The sequence below is a fragment of the Ambystoma mexicanum genome, chromosome 5q (assembly GCF_040938575.1).
Source record: "Ambystoma mexicanum isolate Mex_15411 chromosome 5q, UKY_AmexF1_1, whole genome shotgun sequence".
Taxonomy (NCBI): Eukaryota; Metazoa; Chordata; class Amphibia; order Caudata; family Ambystomatidae; genus Ambystoma; species Ambystoma mexicanum.
This window is the reverse complement of record NC_090933.1, coordinates 362,325,312-362,347,298: the sequence shown is the minus strand read 5'-3', so window position 1 is coordinate 362,347,298 and position 21,987 is coordinate 362,325,312. Positions and strand designations below refer to the sequence as shown.

At 47.4% G+C, this 21,987-nt stretch overlaps 1 protein-coding gene across 2 annotated transcripts in view; it reads left to right on the top strand.

Annotated features, from left to right (window-relative positions):
• The window catches only part of SMCHD1 (structural maintenance of chromosomes flexible hinge domain containing 1), a 3,133,956-nt gene extending 3,112,959 nt beyond the window's left edge, over positions 1-20,997 (top strand). For both annotated transcript variants that reach the window (XM_069620859.1, XM_069620860.1), the window contains one exon: positions 20,649-20,997. In XM_069620859.1, the coding sequence (XP_069476960.1) occupies positions 20,649-20,748 (100 nt within the window). In that variant the 3' untranslated portion in view covers positions 20,749-20,997. The remainder of the gene's footprint in view (positions 1-20,648) is intronic.
• Positions 20,998-21,987: the final 990 nt, after the last annotated feature.

Below are 21,987 nucleotides of genomic sequence, written 5' to 3'. Positions count from 1 at the left end.
AGGGGGTTCCGGACAGTTAGGAATCCTGGTGACTTTATCCCTGAACAATTAAAGTAATGGGGAAAGCGGGGGACCTTGTAGGGGGACTAAAGATTATTACTGGAATGCTCATGCTCGTCCCAGTCAAAATAAACTATCAGGAGTAAATGAAGAGAGCGAGCATCATTACTAGAACGTTCATACTCGTCCCAGTTATATCAGATTATCAAGAGTGAATGAAGGTAAAGAGCCTCATTATGGGCATTGTCATACCCGTCTCAGTCGAGACAGAGCATCAAGAGTAAATAAAGAAAAAGAGAATAATTTCTGGAACACTCACACTAGCACCAGGCGGAATAAAGTAACAAGAGTGAATAAAGAGAAAGATAATACTTACTGGAACAGTTTAACCGCCAAGAGGTCAAAGGGAGGACCCTCAGACTTTACAGAATTTTTGATACTGTGAGAGGGAAAAACCAAAAGAGTATATGAAGATAGAACAAACCCGGATAGACCCAAAGTGAAAACAAAGGCTGTAAAACACAGATTACGAATCCCGGAAGTCAAGGGAAAACTTCTAAATGTTGGGAAAATGTATCCAATGAAAGAAAGGGGACAAACCCAACTAGAATAGGGCAAGAAGAGAACTAGAAGGAAAGACAGAGTAATAGAGTGAAAGAGACGGATGAAACCTTGAAGAACCCAGTATCAGAACTGTGTGATTTAATAAAAGTAGTTATCAAGAACTACCTAAAGATACTTTATTGAACTGAACTTGGTGAAGAACCAGCTCACAGGTGAAGGGAGTCTTTCTCCTGTGCTCTTGTTGTTCAGATAGTGGTAGGGTTAGGATAGGTTAGTTTGGACAGTAGACTGATCTTGATTGGGACTCTAACGGACCACTGACGAGCACCTTAGTTAACTTTGTTAGGTAGGGAAAACCCTTAGCATAGGGAAAGACAGGAGTTTTCACTTTTCATTTAATAAATATCACCAGTGAAATGGAAAATCAGAGTCTGTGTTCTTCTTCTGACCCACCACAGAGTACACTGATAAACGTTATCATATACAACAAACTCTAGGGGGGTATCAACATATATACAGAGCTTCCTGCAATACGATAAAATAACTGAAGGGAGAGTCCTAATGTTGGCAGTTGAGATGGGAGTAGTCTCAATAATTCTGGATAATATATATGCCCCAAATATTGTCTCCCCCAAGTTCTTTATAACTTGTACAAGACATCTACCTAAATACAAGGGTTACAAGGTAATATGGGCAGATGATTCTAACTGCAGAATCAACCATGAACTGGATAGATTGCAGTCCTTCCAAATGAAAAAATACAGAAAATGTCGAGAACTTGGAATGAAATAGAGTACTCTGAATTATGTGATGTTTGGACAAAATAAATCCGACGAGGAAAGAATAAATATATTCCTCGCAGGTACACAAATCATATTCTCGCATACATTATAACATGGCTTTGCTGAATATACAAAAATGCACATCTGAATGTATCATATTACCTAGAACATTATCAGATCATTCTCTTATTATATTGTTATCTGAAATAATGGCTTTACCACAAATTCGACCTGTATGTCACTTATGAGTTACACTATCAGAGCCTCCATATTCAGAAGAGAAGTAACACAGGAAATTTGACAATTCTTAGAGAATATTGTATGGTCCGTTGACAACTTTAATAGGGTATAGGAAACATTTAAATTATGTATCAGAGGGATCTGTATTATGAAAGAAAGTAGTATATTGAAATCAATACACCAATCCATAATGAATATAGAGGCAGAAACTAAGGAGTTGGAGAACTCTTTGATTAAGAATACTTACCAAGATACCCTAGCGAATATAAACGCAACCAGAAATAAATATGCCCGAGCTTCGTGAGAGAAAACCTTTTGTAATGGATTCTTTCCTCCCACGGATTCCTCATCTGTGATGATCCCGAAGAGCAGCAGCCCTTCAGAAACGTTTCCGCCCCAGGGGGCGCAGCACGTCCGACGACTCTATCTGCCCTGCGCCGAACATGATGTTGGGGCCAGTACATATTGAGGCACTGCACCCTGTGGCTTCAGTTCCTTTTTTCCATGCACTCTGATCACTGATTGGAATGCATTTGCTTGCAAAAATATTTCTCTACGACATGCCGACTCTGCCGAAGGCCCCGGGATTCAAGCTGTGTGCGGATTGTGGCCGATAGACGACTGTTTCGGATCTGCACCATATCTGCCTTTGTTTGAGTGAGTGACACAACACACAGGATTGCAGGTCGTGCTAGTTCATGCACCCGAAGGTCCTCTGGGAAATGACAGAGTGTCCACCAGGTCAAGAGTGTAGAACCGCGGTCTTGTTGAGGATCCAGGGTTGGTTGTCCATAATTGAGTTGGCAAATGCCCTAAGTCGCCCTGGATGAAGGGTGGCGGTGTGACAACGGCCATTATGGGGCTCTGCACTGTCCTGTACTCCATCATGATATTGCAAGGAATGCAAATCTCAAGTATTATCTCCCTGTTATCATCATTGTCAATTCCTTGAGGGGTTCAGTGGGATCAATGCACAATACAGTGCACCACTGGCACTCCCGGTTGTCTGTGCCAAGGACAACAATTCTTTTGGCAGATACCAACAACCCTTGCTATTCTAGGTACAGAATGGTGCCTGCTACAAACTCTGGGGACACTAAAATGACAGAAAATGAAATTGGTTGGCACTCTCCAACAGGCTTTGGTAATTTGCGGTACTGCTTGCACAAGCACTGTTATGCCATAGATGACGATGTCTGGGTCAACGGGAATGCCTCGCACCCCACGTCATGTGCCATGGCGTGTATTACAAGCATCACCCTCATTGAGCATATGCCTGGCTTGACGCAGACAATGCCTTTGTCCGTGAATGAGAATGTCATGTTGAACTTGCTAAGCAGATTCCTGCCGAGCAATTTGACAGTAGAGCTCTCGGAATATAGTAGGGGAGCACGTACTACCTTCCCTCCTGCCTTTACATCTAAATCTTTTGTATATGGAACCGTTACAATAGCCCCAGAGAATCCCTGCGTGTCAAGAGTTTTTCCACATAGTGGGATGTCACCTTCGCTGATGCATAATTTCTCCACGCCTGAATCTACCATAAAGGTGAATTGTTTGTTTCCGATCTCTGCCGCCACGAAGGCTTCCTCTTCTGGGCTGAGGGTCATTGACAGGACTGGACACGCAAGTGCTCTCTGTGGACTGTCCTACTCAGGATATGTACCTGTCCCCGGGAATGAGAAAGGGTTTCCTCCTACTACTGTAGCGTCTTCGAACGGGGCTCTGCACTGTTTTGCGCGCCCCGCCAAAGGCGTTCACGTTCCCCGACTGCTGGACATTATTGTGAGGCGTGTAGTGTTGCATCGCCTGGTGGGCGTGTGTCACAGCGGGGGAGGGTCTTTGATCTGCGGGGGCAACGGAGTGTAAGCTTGGTGTAGCTCATGTGGAATTGAGGTCATTCTGGGAGTCAGACCTTGAGGGACCTTTTGGGGGTGGAGTGCCATAGTTCTGATGGCCATAACTATATCCCATTCCTTTTCTACTCCTGCACTCCTTTGAGAAATGCCCACAGTTCCAACATTGCCCCATTCCTCCTCCTCTGGGACCCATTCCCCCAAACCTCCCTCCGCTTGATCCTCTGAACCCCCCTCGGCCTCGCTGTTGCCCTCCTTGCCACTGCGGCCCCGAATACGGCAGGTTTCCTCCCCACTGCCCTTGCCCTCCTTCAGTCCACACTGCTGCTATTCTGGTTTTTGTGAAGTTAAGGGTATACCCTGCCTCTTCTATCTGTGTGGGCCATGAGTCCCGACGCCACCACAACTTTAGCTAATTTGTTTTGTACCAGTTTCGCTTCCTCTGCCTGTCTCCTCTGAAGCGTTTCCTTCTCGCACTCTTTTATCCTTCTACAATGGTGGACTATTATGCTTTTAATCTCAGGCCATCCCTTGGCCTCAATCCCCACAATTTTGCCAAGCGCCTTTTGCACTTCTTTGGGCAGGCCTTCTTTTACTAAAAAATAGACACAGGCTATTGACTGATCCCAGGCATTACCCATTTCTGCCCTCCACATCTCCTGTACCTTAAGAATGAATTGCACAGCATCCTCTTCATCACCCATGGTACACTGCATAATGGACTGTAAATCTGGTGTTTCCGGGAAGGCTCGCCACAGCACGTCCCACACATTTGCTCTAATCTTAATGAAGGATGCTCCATCATGAGCATTGTTGCTCAGGCTTACTCACAGGTACCCCGCCGTTACCCACACATCGACAGCCTGATCACCGAGAGCGGCCACTAGTAGGCTTTTCATATCTCCTATTGCTAGGGGTACCCCAGCCGTTTGCTTTTCAAAAGCGTATATCCATTTCCCTGTGCCCGCCATAGGGGCAGGAAGCGCCTTTATCAGGTTGTTCTTGTACATCTGTGTCCACGGCACATATTGCGTCCTCCCTATACACTTTTGTACTAGGGGAATTTGCATTTTCAGTTTGCTTCTTCTGCCCTTTGTCACACTTCCCTTTCTCCTTGCTACTGCTATGCGGCCAAACCTCTCTCAACCAGCTGTCCCATAAGCTCTCTATTCTAGGGGTGCGCTGATGCGCTTGCTCTGCCTCCCCATCCTCATCTTCCTCAACCAACGTGCTCCACTCGTCTTCGTCTCCCCTCCGGGAACCTACATTCTCGTAACCCAGGCTATCCGCTTTAACCTCATGCTCTACGTGTACAGTTCTTATCGGTGTATTGTCTATCCTGAATAAAAAGTCTCCTGACTTCCACTCATCCGTCCCCTGCTGTACTGGTGTGTCTGTCTTGGTTCAGTCACATGCCACCCGCAGTCTGGTCAGTTATGAGCGCGTCAATGCTAGTGCTATTTGTAGGTCCCTTGGATTGACGTTTGCTTGCTCTGTAACATCTGGAGGGAAGATATATGGGGGCGGTGGGGCTGTCGCTGGTATTGATGCATTCGAGCCTGTTGATACATACGTTGGGGGTGTGTATCCCACAGCAGGGCGGGCTGCTAAAGGATATATTCCCTTATGTCCCGTCGATGCCTTCTTATCTTCGCTTAGGCCTGCACCTTTGCTGTCGCTGCCCGTCCCCCCTCTCGCTCCCCTGTATCCTTGAACATCTTCCAGAGGTTCAATATTTCCCTTCTATTTTGTAATTGTTTCCCTTTGTACTTCGCTGTCAGTAAAATGGACATGTGTTCTAGCGTACTCTTGTCAAAGGAGCCCTGCTCTGGCCTCCCCTAGTCTTGATCACCAAGTGGTTGTGATACTTTTTTGCTCCTGTCGCAGTACAATGGCAGGGCCTTACACATGTATTCTATGGGTGTCTCTCCCCCCATGGTCTCGTTCGCCGTTTGCTTGCTAGTAGTACTCTGGCTGTGCTAATGCACCACACAGTTATACAAATATTGCCGAAAGCACAATTCAATTTTTCTCCCACTCTTTGTCATCTCAAAAGATAAAAAAATACTCTTTTTCTTCCTCCACCTCCCTGCTTCTCCTTTCGCTCTCCTTATTCATACAAACCACACTCTCTTTACACACACGCAAACCACACAATGCCCCTCCTGGGCCTCCTCCCTACACAATGATATACACAAATAAAACAAGCTAAAATAACAATCACTACTATGCCCGAGCTCTCTACTTATACAGAGCTCCTATGTATTTCCTCTTTTCTTTTAATTAAACAATGTTTGTGGCGCCACCTTCCCCCCTCACTCAGGGAGGCACCTTATCTTCCCATTTTCTTTTCCTTATTATTCTCCTTAATAAATTAATAAAAACAAAAAACAAAACAAGCCACAGACATGTCACACTCCCAATTTCAATCTCAGTGTGTTCACACTTCCCCATACATCTGTCCCCTACTTGTTATCCCTTGCGAGGCTATACTCATGTGCTCGTGTTCACCCGAACTCCTCGTTCACGGGGTTCCAACAACACCCGCCTGCACCTCTCCTTGGGGCAACACCGCACTCCAAAGAGCAAACAGGATTCTTCAAAGACGCCTCCTGTTTTGCCACTGGGAAGTATGTGTTTTTGGGACTGGTCACTGCAGGTGAGCGTGGCCCTTCCGGAGAGGTTGCCTGGACACCTCCACAGGTACGGCCTTCTGTATGCTCACGCCAGAAAATATACAACACACTTGGGGGGGGGGGGGGGGGGGAGGCCAAGAGATTTCTGCAAGGATAAGTTTTAATCGCACAAAAAATAAAGATGCAAGCAAAGAACTCTGCTGCTCTAGAACGTTCTGCCGGAAAGTAGTACAAACAAAAGCTTATAAGTCATCACAGCATTATCACTGTACAGTAAAGATCTGTGTGGCTGGTTGGTCAGACCCTATACATAGGACAGCTCCATAGGAGAGGCCAAGCTGCGATCGGGTCCAGTCTCGTCCGTCTGTCTTCCATCACGCAGGGTCAGCTGGGCTCATCTCTCCAGGGACTGAAAGTCAGGCTCTTCACATGTTGCTATTACAGAGTTACTATTGTAAGATAATACTACTACTACATCATTATGTCATGCACCTTGGAAACTTGGGTAGTGGCACAGGGAGAGGAACACGATCATGCTGACCCACACATACTTTGCTCAGTTCATATCGCTCTCTCCACACCCAAGGCTTCCACCCTCGCTTTAGACTATAATGTATTCCTCTCTGTACCTCGTATTACAAAGGGTGTTGTTTTTGTACGAGGTGAAATGGTCGTGTTTGTTTAGATCTTTTACAACCACTAGTTTTATGGTTGGTGGTCTGGGGTCACCTACTATCGCTGAATTCAGGAGTTTTGAACTGGGTCTGTTGTGGATGTAATTACTCCTGGAGAGCTGGGTGGGGGTTGGAGATCTGCTGGTGGCCTGGCTGAGATGAATGTGCACAACGAGGAGCCTGGTGCTGTCTCGTGGCCTTGCAGGGCGCATTCCTTTTCGGGATAACAAGTAATTGCAACAGTTAAGGAACAAAGGGAAGTTTCTATGGGAATTAGCAGTGCATATCCTTCTCTCATCGGCGCTTGGGCCTGTTCAGGTTACTCCATCAAGCTTGCGTTTACCGCGCAAGCATGCAGAGCTGAGTGTGTCTACCATCACTACAAAATGGTGTCTCTTCATATGCGCACAGTGTCTATATATCTACAGTTCGTGCAATATTGTGTTTGTGCCGGGTTTCTTAGCATGGCTCTCTCCCCCCTGGAACTTTGCACGTCTGTCTATGGGACTTGACTCACTGTAAAGCGCATAGGGGGGTGAGAAAGGTTCATTTCCTTCCCAACATTCTCCCCAAGGAGGCCCGTCAGGAGTGCTAGCAGAGATTTTGGGCAAATGCACAACGATCCGTTCTGGCATCCCCCCTCCACAAGGATGTCCTGCAGGTGGCAAGGAAGGTCTGGGAGAAGCCCAGGGCCAATGCCCAGATGAACAAGAAGTTGGACAGCAGGTTCAGGCTGACCGATGGAGAGCCAATCCTCCTGGCCTCCCACACTCAGCCACACCCCACTCCATTCTAAACCATCCTCTTCATGGTCTTCTTCGGGAGCTGCCTCCAGCTGCCTTTCTAAAGAAAACATGCTCCTCGAGTCCTTGGGCAAACAATGCATGCCATCTCAGGGCTACAATTGCGCAGACCAACGGCGACGCCCTATTGGCTGCAGCTAACCAGAATCTGTGGCGAGAGTTTGGGGAGTTTTTGCCTGACCTTCCTTTGGAAAGGCAGGCCTCCTTTAAGGCTGTGAAGAAAATGTTTTGGCTTGTAGGGTCCGAACTGCCAAAGCGACGCTAAATTAAGGCAATGTGCCAATGAAAATTGTTCTAGGTGCCCAAAAATTGTTAGAACCTATTTGTCGCGTCTTCCCGAGTTGCGGTTACAAAGCCAAAATAAACCACTATTCAGTATAGTAAGCCAAGAGATACTCCGGAATCAGACAGCGCCAAAAATTATTGCTTGAAGATTAAAATGTATTCAGACTTAATTGCCCTTAATGATGACACGCGTTTCGGCTTTTCTTGTAAGCCTTTTTCAAATCAGGGCCTTGATGTAATTGCTTAGGATGTCTGTCCCCATTGTGCTGTATATTAGTGAGTTGGACAAATAAAAGGGTTCAATCCCGTTGTTTCTCTTGTTGGAACTTATCTCCACGTGCGTCGGCTAACACAAAGAGGCCGGTTTGGTGTATGCCCGGACTGTTGCGCAGGACCTCATGGAGTCTTCGGTCTCCCACATCGACACAGCCAGAAGAGGGCTGTGCTTGTGGTCGAGGTGAGAAGGACAGTGTGGATGCATGCCACTAAATCTTCCTCTGATACGCAGGAGCGGATCTTGGATCTTCCCTCCGAAGGCATGGACCTCTTTCATTCGTCAACCGATGACGAGTTGACAAAGAAGAAAACCTCTACGCAAACCGCCAAATCCTTGGCCATCCTGACTAAGTCAGGGCAGAAGTAATTTCCTCAGACTCAAGGCAGTGCCAAATTCAAACCCTGCTCCTTCACCGGATTCAAGGGGATTTGGGCCTGCAGTATGTGGAGGCTTGACAGATCACCCAGTGACAACAGGAGGAAGCAGCAGAGGACTTTGCACAGGTTTTTCTGCTACCCCCTCCTCTGCCCCTGCCTCCAACGCCAAGAAACAGTGATATCAAGGACGGGGACACAGCTCCCCAGTGGGGGGCCTACTGTCTATTTTCCAGGACAGCTGGAAGCGTCTTTTCAAGAACCCTTGGATTCTATCCCTAGTCTCCACAGTCTTCAGTCTTCCTCTCCCTTTTAATCTGCCATCCCTTTCTCCTCCTCCTCATATGTGGCCTCGGCTTTTTTACGGTAGGTCCTTTAGCTCTTGGAGATACAGGTGGTAGAACCGGGTCCTCAATCAGACAGGGCTCTGGTTTCTATGCCAGGATTTTTGCAGTAACCAAGAACAACCAGGCTGACTTGAACCTGTAAGTTCAGAATCTGTCTGTTAGGTAAGATTTCCACAGAGCTGGTAAATCTTCCTTTCCTGGTTCAACCCCAGAACTTTTTGCTTTTCTAGTGGGATATTTTTCATTAATACCCCAGTGAGTGGGAACCTTTTTCCACACTCACCTAATCTTTAACTCTTTTTATGGGTGTCCTTTTTAAGACTCTCCATAGTGTCTTTTTAAAGTTATCATGTTTAACAACTTATTGGCAATAAGTGCCTGTTGTTGCTGGGTTGCCCTGGGGGCTCCCCATTTAACTTTCTTGTGCTAACCTTGAGTGAACTACAGTTCCCAAGGGTAGAAAGGATCTTTGGATCCCTTTTACACTTTATTCTGTCAAACCAGCACACCCCACCTTATGTGGAGTGCTGGGGAGATACAATGTATCCCCTTTCACATTAAAACTGTAGCAATTCTGTTACAGTGACAAGCTTACCTTTACTGGCTGGTGGCAGTGATACCTTTTACTAATTTGGTGCTCTTGTGCCGCGGGCTGTGATCACGCTGCAGTTAAGGCACATAAGGGTGCTCATTTTACCAAAATGGCCCCCATCTTCTTTTTCTGCCATTTTAGTGTTTCTTGTAGTTTCTTGTTCCTTCCCCTGACGTCCAGGGCGTTAAATTCCTTTGTGTGAGTTTTGTCTTCAGCAGGAGGCCCCTGGACAACCCGCCCAGGCTCCAATCGGTCTGTAAGCACATGAATTGGGGGAGGAGTCCAAAATGTCCCCTTCCTTTGTCTTAACGCCTTGCTTCAACTGGGACAAATCCCAGTGGAGGGCTGGCTGTCCTGATTGGACAACCAGACGCCCCTTTCTTGTAAAATGCAGGGAGAGAATGCAGAGGTTGTGCTGTAGTTCCTGATAAATACTGGATACCTGAAAGCTGAAGTCATGTCGACCACTGGAACTTAAACCGAAGAGGATGATGAAGGAAAAGCGGCAGAGATGATTTCCAGCGACCGGAGAGCCTGCTGTGTAACCGGAGCCTGCTGCAGCCCTTCCTTCCAATCGACCTGGGGTCTCCGAAAACGAAGACCCGAACCCAGAGCATGGTAAAACCCACTAGACTCAAGAAGACCTGCATTTTGAGCCATCCCATGGGTTGCTGCGACCTTGCGTTCTTGCAATACCCTAATACCCTGGGACCTCCAGCCACTGTCCGGTGCACGGTCTTCCGAATTCTGAATCTCGTTGAAACTTCGTGGGCATCTTGGTGTATCTCCAGAGACACGAATCGAGTCTGAAAAGTCCCCTCACAAGAATGCTGGACCTTTAAAACAACGAGAATTCAACCGCGATTTTCTATCTTCTTCTGTGCTCCTTAAAAAGGTGCCAAATCCTCAAAACCGCATTCAGCCGTGAGAGAAATCTTGCCTAGAGCCTTCTTCATCGATCCCTGCTGCAAAGTCCCTTCTGAGGTCTTGTGTTCCGTCTCCAGGACAAGGAATCCACCGGATATTTGGCTGCAGTCCCTGAAGTTCTGCTGCTGCAATCTCTTCTTCATTGCTGAGGTACCGTGTTGGCTTGGGTATATACTTACCTTAAGCCTTTTGGGATTTCTGTGTAGTCCTGGGGTGTTTTCTGCGATTGGGAGGTCCCTCATCCAGTGCACCCAGTCCCACTGCTTGAATCCTGCTGGGGTGTCTTCTGTGAAGACCCTGGACCCTCTTCTAACTCTAAAAGTAAAGTACTCGCCTGTTTACCCAGTTTTCCTGAGGAACTCTGACTTTTGCTACTAAAGAACGTATTCTAACACTGCCTGTTGGTCACTAGTCCTAGTGACCCCCCTTCTGCCACTGAGAACACTCATGCTCCAAGAATAAGGGAAAGACTTTGAAGGGATTGGGACTTCTGCCTAGAAAAGAAATCAAGTGTTTTACTTACTTGTAAAGAGTTGGTTGGTAACTGTAATTCTAAGAGTGAACAGTTACAAAAGTTCTTACTGGTCTTGAATGTGTGATGCACTATTTTTAAAAAAGTATGGTCAACATCTTTTCTTCTTTAGCCACTGTTTTGCCAGTCTAATAGAAAGTAGATGTGAAGGTATTTTACTCTCCTGTGATTAGGTTGTGCCTCTTTACAAAAGTAATGTGTTGGTTTCACCAGATTATTCCTGTAGGGTAATTGTATGAGTGTCCTCCAACTGTTGGTATCACCAGGTTAGCCCTGTTAGGATAACTGTATGAGTGTCCACCAACTGGGTCTTGCTTCCCCTGACTTGCTGCTAGCCTGTCCTTAATAAATCTATATTAGGTTGTTGCCTACCTAGAATAACTATTCAGTAAAGTGTGACATTGGGTTTTACTTTCCCCTTCATTGTGAAGTTAAAGTATGTGGGTTTTACTTACCTTGTGTTAGTTGTGTGCCATCCCAAATAAGTTACCAGGGTTATTGCTTACCTCAATCTGGGGTTCCCCGATTTCAAAAGCATCTGTAATTGTATATTACATCCTTAAGTTTTACTCACCTGGTATAACTGTGTGTTATGACAAAAGTAGTTATAGGTTTTTACTGCACCTAGGATAAGTGTTTCACTATTCAACAAAAGTATATTGTCCAGTTGACTGTTTATGTGATTTGTTCCAAGCGTCACTATACAGCTGGAAGGGCCCATGTATTACTGAATGTAATCTGAAAGTAACTATTGGTCTTTTGCTTCCAAAGAATAGGCTTGACCTATACTAAATGTGTATAACAAGGTTTTGACTTCCCTAGAACTACTGTTAGGTGTTCCAAATAAGGTTTATACTTGGGCCTGTGTGCTTTCAAGTATAGTGTTGTGTTTTTATACTGTGATTTCTTATAATGTGTTAGTACTTAACCCCTAGATTTATCTGGGCCTACCTGTATTTAAATAAATCCTTTATTTTTACAATACATAGTGTTTCAGTATTTCTTTGGATCATTTGTATTACAATTTCACTTGTACTGTGTCTACTGCCCTCTCTCCCTCCTAAAATAAGCCTGGCTGCTTTGTCTACGCTACCCTATACTCAGGTGGTACAGCCTTATACTAAGAGTGGAGTCTTTTACTGCCTCAGTTGAATGGTTTTACTAAGCCCTTAGTTGGACTTTAGAAAAACTGTCCTAACACTGTCTTTACCGCTAGAACACTTCAAGATGATTACTCCCGCGCACATGGCACAGTCTCTGTGTGCAGGGGACTGGATGTGTTCCCTAGACCTCAAGTATGCATACCTGCATATCCCCATCTACCCACTGCATCAGAGGTTTCTGTGGTTCACGATTATGTCGTAGCACTTCCAGTACAAGGTGCTGACTTTCGGCCTGAACTCGGCCCCTCGTGTCTTCACAAAGTTAATGAACACAGTGGCAGGTCTCCTCCGCTTGGAGGGCCATCACCCCCCATCTGGACGGGGTCACCCGAAGGGGTGATACACTCCTACCAGAGATTGGTGGATATTCTTCATCAGCTGGGGTTCATCTCTCAACCAGAGGAAGTCAGTTGTGCTTCTCCCAGGATCTGGTCTTCCTAGGGATGCTTTGGAACACGGCCTTCAGCCAGTGTTCTCCAGCGCCCTTTGCAAGGCGATAGAGCACTTTCTGGCCAACTCAACCACCTGGGCATGATGGTTTCAGCACCTTGGCTTATGGCCGCCTGCGTGCTCACTATACAGCACGCTCGCCTCAAGATGAGGCGCCTCCAGCTCCACCTGTCAGGCAATTGGGATCAGGAGACGGGGTCAGTCCGACAGGATCCTAATACTTCCGCTCCTCCTGCCCGATCTTAGCTGGTGGCTGATGGGCGGCAATGTTTCCGTGGGAGCCCCCTTCACCCGGCCGGAGCCTACCTTGGTGGTGACGACAGACCCTTCTCTTTCCAGCTGGGGGCTACTCTGGAGGGCTATGCGATTCATGGCATGTGGTTCAGGGCAGAAGCCCTCCTGCATATCAAGCTGCTCAAGCTCATGGCAGTGAGCCTGGCCCTCAAGGGGTTTCTGCCCTTCATCAGGGTCAGTTTTGTGCTAGTCAGGACGGACAATTCTACTATGATGTTTTACCTGAACAAGCAGGGGGGGGGGGGGCGACCGTTCACCTCCCTCCACCCCCGTCCCCTCCTCTGTATGGAGGCGGTATCGATTTTGGAATGGGCCCTGACGGAGGGGGTCTAGATTTCTGTGGTCCATCTCCCGGGGGACAGCAATGCAGAAGCGGATCAGCGGAGCCGCTTGGGGTTCAACACCTACAAGCAGGATTTGCACACCAACTCCTTGTTTCCCCTGTTCCAGCGTTAAGGGTTCGCGGACCTGGACTTTTTCGCATCTCCTCAGAATTCAAAGTGCTCCCAGTTTGCTTTGTGGGCTGAATGGGGTCGGAGGTCTCTGGGAGACACCTTCCAGATCTGTTGGCACGGTTGCAGGTGTTATGTGATAACGCCCCCCACCCCCTCACAACTCCCCTCTGCTTCAGCGGACTCTCTGCAATTTCCAGGCTTTGGTGGGCTGCAGCCTCATCCTGTTTGCCCCGCACTGGCCTTCAAGAGCCTTGTTTTCGGATGTGCTACAGTTGTGCTCGCAGGGTCCCGTCCACCATGCCATCACCAGCAGGGGCTTCCTTACGCATCAGGGTGGGACAGTGGAACATCCGGACCCTGCCAGGCTGGCACTGGCGGCCGGTTCCCGACCAGTTGAGGCTTCAGCATGCTCAATTTTCAGATGACATCTGGGACATCCTTCAACATGCCAGGAGGCCCTTCACTCGGTCCCAGTATAAGAGCAAGTGAACTAGATTCTGCCATTGAGCTCGCAATAAGGGTCTGGATACTTTCACCTGTTCTCTGGATGACTTATTGGCTTTTCAGCGCACTTGGCTCGTTCTGGAGTGCAGGTGGATACTTGCTGCACTTATTTGGCGGCCATTGGGGCTTACAAGAATACCCCTGAGCATGTGTTTTCGGCTGCCAACCTGGTGATTAAGGCCCACCTCAAGGGATTGTCTATACTTTTTCCTTTGGTGCATAGGCCGCACCCGGTCTGAGACCTCAATGTGGTTCTGGCAGCTTTGCAGTGCAAACCTTTCGAGCCGAAGGCCTCTGCGGACATATGCTTGGTAACACTAAAGACGGTTTTACTGGTAGCTCTCACCTCTGTGCGCAGGGTCAGTGAGCTGCAGGTGTTGTCTTCATGCAAGCCATTCACCACGTTTCACAACGATATGGTCATCTTGCGCACTCACCCAAACCTCTTGCCCAAGTTGATCTCTCCATTTCATCTGAATCAAGAGATCTGCCTGCCGGTGTTCTTCCCAGACCTGCAGTCAGAGGCAGAAAGGGCCCTACTTTCCCTGGACCTCAAGAGGGTGCTCAAGTTTTACCTCTCTCGGATGAAATCCTTAAGGAGGGCTGAGGCATTGTTGGTGACTTCCGGGGGCTCCTCCCCCGGCTCTCAGGCCTCCAATGCTTCCATCGTCCGTTGGATGGTCAGGCCATTTCAGAGGCGTATACGGCCATGGGCCAACCAGGCTCTGAGCGGATTCACATCCATGCGGTCAGACCTAAGACCACAGCCGTCGCGTTACGGAGACATGCTTCTTGGGATGTCATCAGCAGGGCGGCTACTTGGGTCACTCCATCGGCCTTCTGCAAGCACTATTCCCTGAATACCAGCTCCGGGCACAATGCTGAGTTTGGTCAGGCGGTTCTGAAGAACCTTTTTGCTCCATCCTAGATATGAGTCAGGTTGTCACAGCTTCCCCCTATGTTCTTGTTCGGTGGAATCACCCACAAGGATGGCGGAAAGATGATGGGACGTATGAGTAATTAAAGTTACTCAGTTTACTGACAATCATACTCATAGTCCACAGTCTTCTTTCCTCCATATGTCTCACCCACCTTCCCCCACTCGTATGGCAAGGGCTATATGTAAGAGGCATATCATGGTATCTAGCGTCCGATGTGTTCAAAGCGGACTGAGGTGATGCGCCGGAGGGCAGGGCCTCAGCAGGGCATTCCCACACGCTATACTAAATTTAAAGGGGAAGCTCAATTTTTCGCTGCCAAAGGTTCCGGTACCGTGCCCATGGTGGGAGACGCCCACAGTGGTGGAGGAAAGGGGATTATGGACTAGGAGTACTCAAGTCACTACAGTGAGTAACTTTAATTGTATCCGCATTCACGTGGAAGCCGGTGAGCGCCCCAGATGATATAACACTTACGTGGAAGGGACGTGTACAACGGGGCAATGTACATAGAGCAGGACGTCATCCGCGTACAGGGAGATAACATGATGCTGACCCTCCACAATTATCCCTGCTTTGCGGAATTGCATCCTAAAGATTCTTGCTACGGGCTCCAGCGCTAGGGCAAAGAGGATGGGGGACAGCAGGCAGCTTTGGCGCGTGCCTCTTCCCAACTGCCAGCTTCTCGATACCTCCTTGCCTGTGTTTACTCTTGTTAGGGGCACCCGATACAATAGAGGGATCCACCTCAGTATGTTAGGGCCTAGACATTCCTCTCAAGGACACAGAAAAGCCAATCCTAGTGCACTGAGTCAAAGGCCTTCACCACATCCATGGAGACCACCGTCAATTCCTCCTCCACCTCCTGTCCCTGCTCAATAATATAATGGAGCCTTCTAAGGTTCATCGTTGTATTTCTGCCCCATACAAAGCCACACTGATATCGATGAATCATTCGGGAAGCCTCTTTCAGAAGTCTAGTTGCCAACACGTTCTCCAGTGTCTTGGTGTCTGTTGAGTAAAGAGATGGGGCAGTAAAACCCACTATGACGCGGTTCCCTCCCTGACTTCAACAACACTATAATAATTCACAGGCTCCCCCTGTAAAAAGCTGTGCCGTAAAGCTGCCAGAGTCGGGACGAGCTGATCTGAGTATAGTTTCATCCTCCGTCCGGGGTTCCTCTAACTTAGGCACCGCCTCTGCACCTAGTAGGGGAAGAGAAGCCTGGTCCAACACGTCCTCCATGTCAGTCACGTTCACCGGCCACATACTTTCATATAGCTGTTCATAATACCCTTGAAAGACTGTTTATGCCCACCTGTGTCATAATCAGGTTCCTGTCCTCGCTCTCATTCTTGGAGATCAGGCTCTGTTGCTGCTTCCGTCTAAGGAGCCAGGCCAAGAGCTGTCCTGCTTTGTCCCCCTCCCCTTGAATCCTTGTCTAGTGTGCTTAATCATGCATCCCCAGGTGTTCCTGTGCTTGCTTTCATCGCACCCTTTCCCAGAGAAGTTCAGCCCCACACAGCGACCCTGTCGCCAACTTGCCTTTGAACATTTTGATCTGGTCCTTTAAGGTGGAAAGTAACATAGAGCAGATGCCATAAAAGGTGGCTATCCATTTGCCCCTGGTCGTCACTTTAAGTGCCTCCCACAGTACCCCATAATCATCCACAGAGCCTTAATTGGGCTCAACGTCATCTGTTATGGCCCACCTGATCTCCTCTGCATATGCCCCATCTGTTAGGGCTTCAGCCTGCAGTCTCCAGGTGGGAGATGAACATGTCTTCCTCCACCAAGTCATTGAAGCTTTTAGAGGGACATGATCTGATAATCTTCTTGCCGTGTGTTTGACCTCCTGAAAGTGGATGAACTGTTCCCTCGCCACAAAGATGTAATATAAACCTGAGTATGTACCATGTGGGTGGGAGTAAAAGGAGTAGCCCTTCTTGTTGCCCTTGCTCTCTCGCCATAGGTCATTCAGGTCTACCTACCTTTTTGATGGCGGCTCGGTTTGAGCCCATGCATTCCACATTCATCAGGTTGCTTACCCTTAAGACGGCCTTCCTGATGGCCGTTTTTGTGATTCTTCAGGTAAAAGGTCTCACTGAAAGTCTGTACAACCAGCACCACCCGACCGTCAATCCGTCTTGCTCGGCATCTGGTCGTCGACTCCTGACGTGAAGTCAGGTATCGTATAAATACCACGTCACTATGCCCCAACCTCAGTTCCTTTTTTCTGTGCTCTAACCTAACACGCTGTTTGGGAACACAGAGCTTCGAGTCATCGAACGTATTCGTCAGAAAACTTTTACTTGTTCTCCAAATTCCTCGACGTGAGATGTCGGTCGCTCGGGTATCGGGTTTCAAACAGTGTTCCAATTGTGTCTCTGGTGCTTCTGCACGGGTCCCAGGACTGACGGGGGTCCTTCTTGCACCAAAATGCAACCCAAATCCCTAGACGATCAAGCTGCAAAACTTGCTCTGTGTCGACTACCTTCAAAATCACTGGCGCGGTCGACGGTTCAGTCTTCGGAGGCCAAAACTGAGAGGCATACTCCAGAGAAAGACCATAGGCAGAAGAAGAAACGGTCCCACTCTTCCTCGTCCCGAAAAAGCGTCACAGTCAAGACTCCGAGTCGTCAACGTATAAAGATAAGCCATCGTCTGGGCCTACCAACCGCCAAGAGTGGGAGGATTTTAAATCCTTGATGCCTGACATCCTCAGGTTGTCTGCATCAGTGGTCAATGACCTGGTCTGGTGGGCGGACCGCAACAGTCTTTTGGCGGGGGAACCCTTCTGGCCTCCTTGGCCTCAGACCTGAGTGGTCACGGGTGCGTCTCTGAAGGGTTGGGGTGCTCACTGCGAGGATTTGCAGGTGAGCGGATTCTGGTCAAAGACTTGAAGCCAGGTGGCACATCAACAGGCTGGAGTTGCGAGCTATCAGGCTAGCCGTGAAAGCATTTGCCCCATCTCTGCAGGGGAAACATGTCCTCCTTCTGACGAACAACTTGGTGGATGCTCTGAGCAGGCAGAGCACGGTCTTGCACGAGTCGGAAGTGTGCCAGAGGAGGTGTTCGCTCTCTAGGGTACCCCAGCAGTGGATCTGTTTGCAACGGAGTCCAACAGGAAATGGGAACAGTTTTTCTTGTGGGAATTCCCAGCGAACGGTGCACTGGGGGATGCTTTTCTGGTGGATTGGACCTTCCCTCTCCTTTACGCGTCCCCTCTGATTCCCGTCATTCCATGGTTTCTCCGGAGGTTGAAGAGGTTTCGAGCGACCAGGATATAGATCGTCCCGGACTGGGCAAGGAGAACCTGGTACTCCGACCTCTTGGATCTGTCCATCTGTTCACCTCACTGGTTGCCTCGATGCCTGAATCTCCTAACCTAGTCAGAAGGTCGGGTACTCGATCCGACCCCGGAATCCCTCAACCTACATGTGCAACTTTTGAGAGGATGAGATATGATGACTCGGACCTCTCTGAGAATGTACTTAAGGTGTTGCTGGCTGCACGCAGAAATCTACAGGATCTTTGTACGCATGCAGATGGAGAAGATTTCAGGTGTGGTGCATGGAACGTTAGATTGATCCCATCTCTTGCCCCACCACTACAGTGATGGAATTTCTTCTGTCACTTGCCTCTGCAGGCCTTCAGGTCACCACAGTCAAAGGACATTTGGCGTCCTTGTTTGTGTTTAAAAGATCCCCGGATCAAGGTTCATTTTTTACAATCCTGGTAATGGCACACTTCCTGAAAGGCCCTGTAAATAAGTTTCCGCCAACTCCCTTTGTTTTCCCAAATTGGGACCTTAATCTGGTACTGACATTTCTGATGGTGGCTCCCTTGGAGCCTATGGATTCTTGTCCTTTACGGCTTCTCTCTTTGAAAACAGCCTTCTTGATGGCAATTACATCCGCTAGGCGGGTGAGTGAACTACAGTCCTTATGCTGTAAGCCACCCTTCCTGCGTTTTTTCTGGGAGAAAGTTTCACTCAGGGTAAGGCCTGGCTTCCTCCCCAAGGTTGTTTCAGAATTTCACCTGTCGCAATCCATCGACCTTCTGGTCTTCTACCCTCCTCTGCACGCTTCCAAGCAGGAGGAACAGTTAAATCACCTAGACCCAAAGAGGGCATTGAGTAATATTGCCAGGACAGCTGATTTCAGGAGAGCTGACCAGCTCTTCGTGGCAGTTTCATTAGTCCGTAAGGGCCTCCCCATAACCAAGCAGACTTTATGCCGATGGATAATTTTCTGCATAGATGAATGCTACCAGTCGGCTGGGAAGGAATTACCAGCAGGCATCAGGGCCTATTCGACAAGGGGTTTCTCGGCATCAACAGTATTGCAGAGGGGAGTTCCTGTCCGGGAGATTTGTCGTGCTGCGACATGGTCTTTGCAAAGCACTACAGTCTGGAAGTTGCTCATACTACTGATGCGCGTTTTATCAAGGCAGTGCTGCAAAATGTGTTCGTATAACCTTCTGCCCACGTCCTTCTTTTACTGCTTTGGGAGTCTGTCAGATGAGGAATCTTCAGGAGAAAGGCAATCGATTGAAGGAGAAATGACTTACCGTAATGTTCTGTCTATGGATTGTTCTCCCGCAGATTCCTCATCTCCCCTCCCATCCCGCTTCCTGCCACAGTATTAAAAAAACTAAGATTTTTCTAACGCTACTTGTAGTGTTTGTTCAATTGTTCCTCCTTTGGAGGTCTAGAGTTACTTCTTTTTTAAGGGCTCATTAGCCCATTTATTCTCTGTTTTCCTATGCAGCGTGTGGTGCTCGAGGGGGTGGGGGGAGAACTGAGGTTGGGGCGTAGTGACGTGGTATTTATACGCCGCCTGATGTCATGCCTGGAGCTGACGACCAGATGGCGAGAAAGACGGATCGACGGCCGGGTCGAGGTCCACTACGCCCCCTGTCGACAATTTTCCCGAAGCAGCAAAACTGGAGGGAATATCTATCGGATGAGGAATCTGTGAGAGAAGAATCCATAGAAAGAACATTATGCTAAGTAATTTCTCCTTCTGAATGCTACTCTTTGGTGGGAAAAGACATTCAGAGGGCTTCATAACACATTCACCTAGAGGTCTGGCACCCACATCAGTACTCCAAAGAGGAGTTCCTGTTCAAGAGATCTGCCAAGTGGCAATGTGGGCTTCTATCCACACCTTTGCAAAATATTACTGCCTGTATAACATGTCTGGTCAGGACACTCGTTTTGGTACAGCTGTCCTGCAGAATATTCTAGTTTAATATCAATGGTGTTAGCTCCTCTATTTTGTACTGCTATGGGAGTCTATCTAAGATGAGTAATCCATGGGAGGACACAATCCATTAGAAGAAAAAATTACTTAACAATGGTAATTTTCTTTCTGATGGATGTTCCTCCCACAGATTCCTCGTCACCCTTCCCGCCTACTTCCCCCAATAAGGGGGAGCTCTCCTGTTGATGTCTCTTTCAATGCTAAGAGGTGCTTCATTTCGTTCATGATCCTCAATGCAGCTGAGAACGGGGGAAAAAACAAGTAACGGGGCACAGTGCAAGGTATCTGTGCCAATGTCATGTCCGGCTTCAAAGATGAGGAGCGTAGACCGACCTCAACCCAAAGTTGCTGTCTAAGGTTTTCGAGATCTGCTGCCGCAGGTAAGATATATTCAATATGAGGAATCTGAGGGATGAACATCCATCAGAAAGAACATTAACAGAGATAATTAATTAGTTGTTCTTTCATCTGAAGAAATGTTACATTCTTGAAAATCATATATTCGTGTATTAGCCTCTTTGTGATTCTCACTCATGCTGCAGTAAAATATGTATTCTGTCTAAATGTGTTCTTAACATGTCAACAAGTGTACAGTGATTCATTGAAGTCCGTCTGTGTTTGGTGTTGAACAAATGCTTTACTTTTTTGTGTGACTGACTAATTCCATATTCATTTTCTTTAACTTAGTTCAGAAGAATGGATCTCTCCTCCTTTTAAGAAGCAACATCTACAAGTTCAGAATTCCACACCAGAAACAAATGGAAACCATTGTAAAAGAAAAACATAGATTCAATATGGAGATATATTGAAAAATGTGAATAACCTTTGTTTAAAAACGTTCATGTTGTATTACTTTATACTGTAAATACTTTTATACTTCTCGATTTTGATGTATTTTCATTGTAGCAACTGCTTTTCTCACAGGTGTTTTTGAATGCAGTAGCTTCATTTTGTATATTTAATTTTGTATTTTATTTTTGAAAGCTTACAGAGAATTTGCAGGTTCCTAAACGTGAATAAAACTTTAAATTTGCCACCCTTAGTTTGCTGTCCATTTCTGCCGTTTGTGATTGAGCACACTTATACTGTGCAATGCACGCTAGCCTGGTTGCGTTATCTATAAATTGTGTGTGTTATCTTGAAAGTATTTAATCAGTTGTGTTCTGTTTCCAGGCAAGCCATACATGGAAATCTTTTTGCATCAGAAGGGTTCTATATGTTTTTAACACAGACATTTCACGGCAAAATGTGTTTAGCGCACTCTTTGTACTTTTTTGCCACAAAATACCGGGGGTGGCCCACCACCCCACCTTCTACCCATCCCATATTTCCTCACCCAAACCTCCACCTGCAGAAAATATTTGGTAAAAAAAAGGTGTGGCAAACAGTTATGCAGTGAAATTTCTGTGCTAAAAGGCAGATTACCACTGGAAGCAGTTGTTTAGATATATACCCCCACTATTGTGTCTATAAAATATCCACAAGGTGCTGATGATGAACCCACCAAGATGCTGTTTGTTTCGCCAGGTGTTTCCAAATCATTCAACAAGTTTCATTTATCATGTACTGACTACAAAGCGTGTAGTCCTCTTAGCTGAAAGTAGCTTGATATGCACTCAAGCATGCATCCCTGCCAGAACAATGGTAGACCAGCGGTCACAACAGTCTCCTAGGGAGCAAGCAGAGTCAGACATTGTGGTTTTCATCTTCCCACCAATTATCTCATTATTAATTTCACCCATTGTAATGGATTCTTTCCTTCTATCCTTCTATGGATTCCTCATTTACGACAATCCTATCACAGCACACCTGTTCTTCAGAAACATTTCTGCTGTAGGGGGTACAGCGTTGCTCTGCCCCGGCTCCGTCTGGAACCTCTATTAGCCCCACCCCGGAGATGACGTTGGGGCCAGTATTTGAGGTGCTGCGCCCCGTGACCTCAGTTGCTTTTTTCTACAGACTCTGTTTGCTGATTGGAACGCATTTGCTTGCAAAAAATGTCTCTACGCCATGCCAACTCATGTCG